General features: G+C 45.6%; 1 protein-coding gene across 1 annotated transcript; it reads right to left on the minus strand.

Annotated features, from left to right (window-relative positions):
- Window positions 1-454: 454 nt before the first annotated feature.
- DRG1 (developmentally regulated GTP binding protein 1) lies at window positions 455-5,783 on the minus strand. Its single transcript, XM_017813985.1, has 9 exons — window positions 5,666-5,783; window positions 5,359-5,482; window positions 4,396-4,571; window positions 3,933-4,002; window positions 3,225-3,394; window positions 2,363-2,493; window positions 2,011-2,178; window positions 1,050-1,172; window positions 455-574 (listed from the first exon to the last, which is right to left on the minus strand). Exons 1-9 carry the CDS (start codon window positions 5,705-5,707, stop codon window positions 475-477), a joined length of 1,104 nt encoding a protein of 367 aa, XP_017669474.1. The 5' UTR covers window positions 5,708-5,783; the 3' UTR covers window positions 455-474.
- Window positions 5,784-9,208: the final 3,425 nt, after the last annotated feature.

A 9,208-nucleotide genomic window follows, 5' to 3' on the forward strand; every position in this document is an offset into this window, starting at 1 on the left:
CAGAACCAACCAGCTTTTCCACGACTGCAGGACTATTAATAGCCTTGAAGTATTCAAACAAGGACACTTTCAGATTAAGGCAGCTGGAACTCTCTGTCCTCCAGCATTGTTTCATAAGATATGGTTCTCCAGCCTCTGCTTTTCATGTTTTGTTCTAATTTAGAACAAAATAATTCCTGATGTATGAACTTCTTTCCAATTTGGAAATACAGATACGTGCAGCAGAAACTCATCCCTGGCCTCAAGGCTTTTTGTAAGGTTTTGTCCTTGTGAAAGTCATTTAACCTGAGTTTCTCATCTTTAAGTTCTGCTGGAAAAAGACTCTGCAGTGCAAGTGGACCAGAATTATCAGTTTTACCAGGCAGGAAGGTACTATAATAAAAAAAAATAATTTCCACTCAGAAATGGCCTTTCTTTACCACTTACAATTAATGACAAATTTCAGGCACAGCAATAAACCATGGGAGAACAACTTTATTTCTTCACAATCTGAATAACATCCTCATCTTCAAGGGTGTGGTCCTTACCAACCTTTTGAGGGTTGTGTTTAACAGATGAACCCCAAACCAGTGCACTGAAAGGAGAAGAAAAATCCCATTTAAAAGGCTTAGAAGTATGATATGCAAGCAGCAGAGCAGCAGCTATTTCTGTCACAAAGCTAATACAGAAAGCAATGCTTCAGAGCTATTTTTATTCTTCTGCAAGTACCTGGCTGAGTGGTCTCTGAACCAGGGTACAAGCAGATCAAAACAAAGTATGAAGTTATCCAAAGTACCCAAGGGCACGGGACAATGGCCTGTAATGCTGCATCTAACACTGCTTTCAAATACAAAGAAAAACATTTTCCCCATAAAGGAAATGCATGCAGAAAAGAGTATATAAACATCAAATATAGCAATTGAAGTGTAATTGTCAGAGGTAGATCAACATTAAAAAAAATAATTTAAAAATCCTGTTTTCCCTTCAAGTTTACAACAGAATGAAATAACATACCAGGATGCAGATTGTTTTCTATTCTCTATAAATCAGTCTTTTACAATAATACTTACTATTTAAAGTCTTTAATGAGATTTTTGTGGATCTTCATGCAAAAATCCTCCACTGTTGTCTTGCAGTAAGGTAGTACCACAGGAGAGGTGTAGTCTGGGAGCTGCCCCTTGGGTTTGGTGTAGCTGTGACACAGATGGAACAGTCAGTCAACACCAAAACCTCCCTTCCCAACCCATTTCATCAGCCATTTGTGCTGTCAGCCCAGGGGCTGGGCCAGGTTCCCTTATTTCAGTGGTGACAAGGTTTGGTGTTCCTAAGCTGAAAATGCATCTGGGCAGCCAGTGGGTTCTCCCTTGTAATGCAAAGTTTTCTCACTAGTGAGCTTTCTGTGGGTGCTTGAAAAAAGGTGGAATGGGAATAATAGATGGAAAAAAACATCTACAGTATTATGGTTCTGACTTGTGATTTTTTTTTCTGTGAAAAAAAACCTGATGAAGTTTATAGCCCAGATACCTAGACACTAAGTCCATTCTGACAACAGATTTTATATTATCACAAGATGGGTGTAAATTTAAAAGGCTACAATTACTGTATTATGAGTATGAATAGATTAATTCATAAATTCATCCAAAAATGCATTAGAATTGTGATGTAAACCTGGAATAACCTACAGTAAAAGTATCTCAAATTCTAGATGAACTAAGTTCTGTTAAGAGAGCTGAATGCATGACAGACTGAAAAGATAACTACCTCTGGAATTCACAATTTTACACTAAGTTTGACTAAAATTCCATGTTTTCAGGAGTTTTTTTAAGATGTCCTTGTTTAATTCCCCTACAAGTTCAAAACAGCACTTGTGGCTGTCAGACAGCAGACAAGAGGAGCACAATTTGCACTTTACAAAGCAAACATAATTCAGTTTGTAGAAAACCATCATAAAACTCATTCAATCCATTCTTGGGACCTTTTTCAGTCTCAGCCTTACACTGAACTCCACAAAAGGCAGCAGCTGTGACTCACATTCGTACAAGCTTCAAGTAGTCCCAGATTTTCTCCAGCAGATCATCAAAGTTCCAGCGATGATGAGCAGATATTGGCACACAGTGGGGTACTTTGTAAATAATATCTAGTTCCTCAATGGAAATTTGGTCGATTTTATTTAGGACATAAATGCATGGGATGTAGACCCTGCAAAGAGAAGGACACGGTTACAGCAGCCCGGCAGCAGCACCCTGCTACCTTCCTTGGGAAGAAAGTCATTTAAAAAAGCATATGCTGGCTCAGCTTCTGTGGGAAGCAAGCATGAGGGACAATTCATTTCTTTTTTTGGAATACAAACTGCAGTTGCACCAAAGCCAGAGCCCAGCAGTACCTGTTTCCTTCAACCACGTCGATCAGGTCGTCGGCCGTGGCGTCGCTGCGCAGGGTGACGTCGGCGTTGTGGATTTTATACTCTGCTAAGATGCTCTTCACTGTTTCAGTGTCCAGCTCACTCTGAGGACACTGAGCACAGACAGGCACAGGATTAGAGAATGGAAGTTTACAGCCAAATCAAGTATAATTCACAGTGCTGTCACCCAGCAACCGCTGCATATGGATTACAAGAAATAAGAGCTGCGTTTTAAGTTACTGGACTTGACTCTGATTTCATCAAAGCTGCTCTGAGGAGAAGGGGAAAACATTTAAATCCTAAAAGCTTCGTTTTTATTAATGCCCCACTGAGAGCTGCAATCAGACATTTCAGAAGCAGTTTCCTGTCAATCTGGGACTAGCTGCAACACAAACCCACATATCTACCAGTTCAGTGCCCAGATAACTACACATTAGGGACTTAGAGCCCAGAGTTCTGATTTTTGGTATCTCTGGATACTTCTGTGCTTTTGAAGATTCAGTGGGAAATGGGAAATGGGGAGTAGTCCAGGTTCTAAGGCCCAGAACTCTGAGCAATCTTCTCCAGAAGAATCCTGTAGCTGCCAAGTGAGAGGCAGTTTTTGCACACTCTCCTTTGGACCTCAAACTTTAAAGTGTGGAAAACAACTGAGCCTCTGATTTGGGGGCCAGGAGGTGGTCAGGCTCCAGGAGAGGTGTGGATGGCCTCCAAGGAAAGTAACTGACTGTAGCACAGGACAGCAATTCACAGCACAGCCTTGTCCCAGGCATACCATCAACTGCAAAGGCCTTTTTCTTCAAGCAATTTGTTTTTTAATTTTGGTTAAAGAAAACTTTCAACTTACTGTGGCTGTAAGGTTAATGCCTCCTTTATCCTTTTTTTTAAAGCCAATATTGGGGGGCTTACTATTCAGACGAATTCCAAATCCCTCCAGTTCATTCTCTATGATTTTCTTGTGGCCAAGGGGTTTCAGCACGTCCAGAACAATCAGAATGAGATTACAGGTTCGAGCAACTACGAACCAGAAAAAGAAAGTCATCTCTCAAAAAAGCACACTGACACAACCTAAGACAACCAAAATCTGGCTCAGTGGACTGGTGACAAGAGGAAACCTCTGAAGGCCAGCACGTTGCTTATTTTTAAATTCCAGTGAAGACTTAAGTTTATTGTGCTGTCCAAGTATCACTGACAGACAGACCCTTACATGTTGTAAGAATCACAGAGGTTGGAAAAAATCTTCCTTCCTGTCTCCATTCAGATACCAGACTGATGATAATAAGCTGAAGAAATTAAGACAAAAGCCTTGTTGCAAAATTGCAAATGTACTTCCACTGCAGTGCCAACACAGAGCAGGAGCTTGGCAAGTGCACAAAGCCAGAACTGAAAACAAAACAAAATGAAAGCAGCTACTACTCCTCAGCAGGCAGCTCAAGTCCAGCAAACAATCCAGATTTTAAAGACAGCAGAAACAGTGATTCAACCCTTCCTTCTCCTGTGCTGTGTTAAATGAACCACTGACATGCTGCTGGCTCCAGCTCCAGCTCCAACTCACCTGCAATGACCTGCCGCCCTCTGCCTTTACCATCCTTGGCACCTTCAATAATTCCTGGCAGATCAAGCAGCTGTTTGTTCACAGGAAGGAAAGTACAACATGAGAAAAATATTCTTCTTCGTTGACAAAATAAATACTACTTTTACCTTTCTCCTAAACCAGCTGACTCTACTGCAAATCTGAACAGAATTCAACAAGATTGTTTCCCCTTTGGCTCTTATATATTGTATTATCCCATGTACTGGTACAGTGGAACAGATCATCTCATAGAAAGTATAAGAACTACCACGGGAGCTTCTTCCCAGAGCAAAGCGAAAAACAAGGAAAAATTATGGAAATGTTTCCAAGGTATTCTCAAGCACTTTTACATGTCACTTCTACCCCATTAATGCCAGGCCACACCACTCAGCCCTCACAGCATCTACAGAGACCATTTACCCTCACAGAGCCAAGGAGATCTCACCTGTATCTTTGCTCCTTTGTACCTGATGACTCCAGGCACAGTGGTCAGTGTGGTGAATTCATATGCTGCCACTTCAGAGTACACACCAGCAAGGTTACTTAGAAGAGTAGATTTCCCCACTGATGGAAAACCCACAAACCCAATTCGGGCATCTCCTGTCTTTGCAACATCAAAACCTGCAAATAAGGAGCAGAAATATCTGTCCAAACATTGACATTTTTTTTCTTCTAATGTTCTGGACAGCAGTCCTGCTATTATTTTTAATATTGCCTGAGCAAAAGCCAAGTAAGTTTTCCTACAAGGAGGATGAGGGTGTGAAAGACAGTCACAATCTTTATTTATTACCTTGCACCCTTTTGTCTCTAGAACACTCCATGGCATGTACCTGTCAATAAACTGTTGTCTGAAAGGCTTCCCAGTGGACTAGACTTGACTTTGTAAGTGGAGATTTCCCTTAAGCACTGAGCTTAGACAATTCACACCTTTATATATAAAAACGGGTGGCTGCTGCAAGGTGTTTCTTCATGTAAAAACCTTAAGACTTCTGCAAATACAATACTATATCAGCCAAAATGAGAAGCACTTTCCTTTACACTTCATGAAGGGCTGCCCTTCACAGTCCTCGGGCCACAAACCCTGGCACAGGTCCTGTACCAGGAAGGACAAGAAGAGGGAGAGGAAGGTACACGTTGCCCAGAGAAGCTGTGGCTGCCCCATCCCTGGAGGTGTCCAAGGCCAGGCTGGAGGGAGGTCTAAGCCACCTGACTTAGTGAGTGGCATCTCTGCCCATGTCAAGGGGTGGAATGAGATGATCTTTAAGGTCCCTTCCAACCCAAACCATTCCGTGATTCTATGATTATTCAGCAGCCACTCTGACACGACTGAAGCGGACAAGGGCCCCCCCGTTAGATCGATGTCCGTCACACCCCCCGCACTCCGGCAGCTCCCGCGGAGACAACGCACCTTCCCCGGGGCCGCCGCCGCCGCCTCCCTTGGGGGTGATGAGCTCCCGGCGCAGCTTGGCCAAGCGGGCCTTCAGCAGCCCCAGGTGGTGCGCGGTGGCCTTGTTCTTCTGCGTCCGGGCCATCTGCAAGAGAAGAGCACGGCACGGCGGGTTCACACCGGGACGGCTCCGCCGCCCCCGGCCCCGCGCGGCGCCTCACGGCAGGGCCCCGCCACCCGCTCATGGAGCGGCCCCGCGGTCGTTCCCCCACCCCGCCCGAGCCCCGCGGCCGGCCCAGCCCGCGGGGAGGCGGGGGCGGTGCGGTACCTCCGCCTCGATCTCAGCGATCTTGGCCAGGGTGCCGCTCATGGTGCGGCCGGTGCGGGCCCGCCCGGGGCCCCCTCAGCGCCACCGCTCCCCGGCCACCGACCGGCCCCGCGCACGCGCCGCGGCCTCTCGCGAGAGGCGGCGGGAACGCGCCCCGGCGGCGGCGGGCGGGAAAGGAGCCGCGGCGCGCGCACCGCCGGCCTCGCGCGCTGCCCTGAGGGGGTCGGAGCAGCGCCCCCTGCGCCGTGTGCAGAGCTCGCGCTCCCTCACAGAGAGCGGGGCAGTGTGAGGGGAGAGAGCGAGGGGAAATGTGAGAGAGACAGAAAGCGAGGGACAGAGTGTGTGAGGGACAGAGAGTGTGAGAGACAGAGAGTGTGAGGGGAGAGATCGAGGGGAAAGTGTGAGAGAGACAGAAAGCGAGGGACAGAGTGTGTGAGGGACAGAGAGTGTGGGGGGACAGAGAGCGAGGGACAGAGTGTGTGAGGGGACAGTGTGAGGGACAGAGTGTGAGGGAAAGAGTGTGAGTGGAGAGAGTGAGAGCCAGAGAGCAAGGGACAGAGTATGAGGGACAGTGTGACGGGAGAGTGTGAGGGGAAAGTGTGTGAGAGACAGAGTGAGAGACTGTGTGAGGGACAGAGAGTGTGAGGGACAGAGATCCGTGTGTGTGTGAGAGACAGAGATCCGTGTGTGTGAGATCTGTGTGCGAGAGATCTGTCTGTGACCCGTGAGATCCGTGTGTGTGAGATCTGTGTGCGAGAGATCTGTCTGTGACCCGTGAGATCCGTGTGTGTGAAATCTGTATGTGTGACCCGTGTGTGACCCATGCGTGTGTGATCTGTGTATGAGATCCGTGTCTGTATGAGATCCGTGTCTGTATGAGATCCGTGAGGGTGCCCCGCGTGTGTCGGTCCGAGGCGGCCGATGCAGCCGCGGTGCTGCCGGTCCGGCCCGAGCCGGGGTGCGGGAGCCCCGCCGGCGGCTCGGGAGCGATGCCGGCGCGGCTGAGGCGCTCGGCGGTGAGGGACAGCCGGGCTGCGGCGCCGGGAGGAGCCGGCGTGAGGCGACGGACGCTCGGCTGTTGGAGAGAGAACAGCGTGAGGGCAGCGGGGGCTCTCGCTGCCCGCCAGGGGAGGAGGCTGTGCCCGGCCCCGCAGTGAACCGGCCCCGGCCCCCCGGTGCCGCAGCTGTGCCCTCGCCAGGTGTGTAACTGTGACACCCCGTGCCCCGCAGCGCTGCTGAGCCGGGCGGCGCTGCCGCACTGCCTGCGGCGGAGCCTCCTGAGCTGCTGCTTTGTCAAACCAGCGCTGGAGCGTTCTCACGGCTCCCTCAGCCCAGCCCTGGCCGTACCGCTTTGCCCCAGGGACATCTGTAGCTGTCCACTGGATGCGGGCTAATTAAATAGAGAAAGGATTTTTTTTTTTTAATGGCCCCCTCAAGCTTTAAAGAGCCAAGTATTTCCAGCTTTTGATAATATCGCAAGAAGCCAAACAATTGGATTTCAAATATAAAGTATTTTTGTAACATAAGGGAATACATTTTTATCAGTGTTCAAGATTTTGGTCTCCAAGTTTGTTTCCCTGTCGTATTATGTCTGAATTGGAATATTTACAGAAACGTTTTTCTGCATAAATCAGTATTCTTTCCAGGAAAGATCTCCCGTCTCAATTTATTGCAAAGTCTGTTTCTATACAATGTACCTAAATGCAAACGTGCTTTTTAAACACAAATACACTTTCCTGGGCCCATGCTGTGAGAAGGGACACTTGCAGAACCACCTGCCACATCTTCAGTCAGGATTCTGAGTACCACACAATTGGCAAAATTTAACAAGCCTTATAGCAGTTTTGGCAGCAGAATTGTTATAGAATCATTAAATCTTCTTTAACTTACAGTCAAAAGAAAAAAAAGTGCTAGAGCAATGAGAACAAAACTGCTATTTGCTGCCTCTTTCTGCCTCTGCATTTCTCTGCTTGTCTCATCTTAATCGAAAAACCAGCCTTTATTGTCATAAACTCTTTATAGTAGGAACTGTCATTAATATAAGCTTATAGAGAGCTTACTAAAATAGAATCTCAAATGAAATGGGATTACTATTCCTGGTAATGTTAGCTCAGTTAAGCTAGGGTAAATATAAATGCACCTACCACTGTATATTTGTTCATGGTTTTCTAATTATTCCTTATGAACAATATCCTTTTCTAACATGGGACATAGATTTGACCCTGGTATAAATTTTTTCCTACTTACTTCAGATGGAGTTGGACTTGTTTATGCCCCAGCTGAATTCAGCCATATAATCAGTCCACATTTGTGGTCCTTTTTAGTAAAAGGGAAAACACTGAAGAAAACACAGATTCTGAATGCTCAAACAGGGTTTAAGACCATCCCTCTTTCTGCAGGAGGTGATGGTTAACTTCAGAACTTGTTGCTAGAAACAACATCAGTTGTTCTTGAAAACTCACTCCAAATCTCACATATTGAATGTAACTAACATTTTTTTTCCAAGTGTGGACTGAATGAAAAAAGTTGTCAACAAAATATATGGTTTGAAAATTTAGTTACAGGGGAGTTTTTTGCTTTTCTGGTTTAGGAATTCATAGTGTTCTTAATGCACAACTGCTCAGTCTGTGCTCTTATATCCTTTTTTACAGGAAGTTACTGAAGAGAAGATCCTATAAGGAATTTAGGCATCTAAAACCTTATTTCAGTGTTGAGTGTTTTCCTTAATTACTTGAAGGGAATGAGATTTTAATTAATAAAGATAATTAGTCTGATTTTTGGTAGCCAAATGAACATTTTCTAATTGGTTAGGATATTTAAAGTAGTTCATACTAGTTTACAACAGCACCATCTTTTAAGCTTTGGAAAGTCTTGTTCAGTACAGATTGGTCCCAGGTTGTGAACAGTGACATTATTTTTATTTATTGTGATGACTGTTGTGAGTTTTTTAATATAAAGGTGTTTTATGTGATGTGGTGCTTGGAGAACAGGCTGATTATGACCATGGGAAATAAGGTGTGACAGCTGGGAAAGTGTCTGAAGGGTGGGTGACTGGGAATGGATAAGTGAGGTCCTCTGAGGACAGCAATCCAAATTAGAAAATGGAGTGCAAATGATAAAAGCTTATTAGAGAAAAAGAAAAAAACCCAGTCAGTCAGAGAAGAGAAAAATCAAGGAAAATATTAATAGAAAATTAGATATAATGTCAGGAGAGGAAAAAGCCCCCAGTGGAACCCGAGAGAAAATGAAAGGAGATACGAGAGACTGAGATCTGCTTGAAAGGTTAATTGAGCTTTATAGTGGGCACTGACGGAAGATGGAGTATGTGAATTGCCAGGTTTTTTATTAAAACATATATATGTTTTTTAAATGGAGCTAATTCCATTTAGGAAATCTAGATGAAGTGCAACAGGGGCTATACTTCCAAAGGCTGTAAACTTGCACAACAGTCCATTTCTCTGGTGACCACCTGCCTGTTGTGTCAGACAACACAGAATGAAGGCTCAGACCTGGAGAAAAACCCAGATATGATTTAGTAGCATA

Source organism: Lepidothrix coronata, unplaced genomic scaffold (genome assembly GCF_001604755.1).
Source record: "Lepidothrix coronata isolate B3197 unplaced genomic scaffold, Lepidothrix_coronata-1.0 Scaffold44, whole genome shotgun sequence".
In the NCBI taxonomy this organism is placed as follows: Eukaryota; Metazoa; Chordata; class Aves; order Passeriformes; family Pipridae; genus Lepidothrix; species Lepidothrix coronata.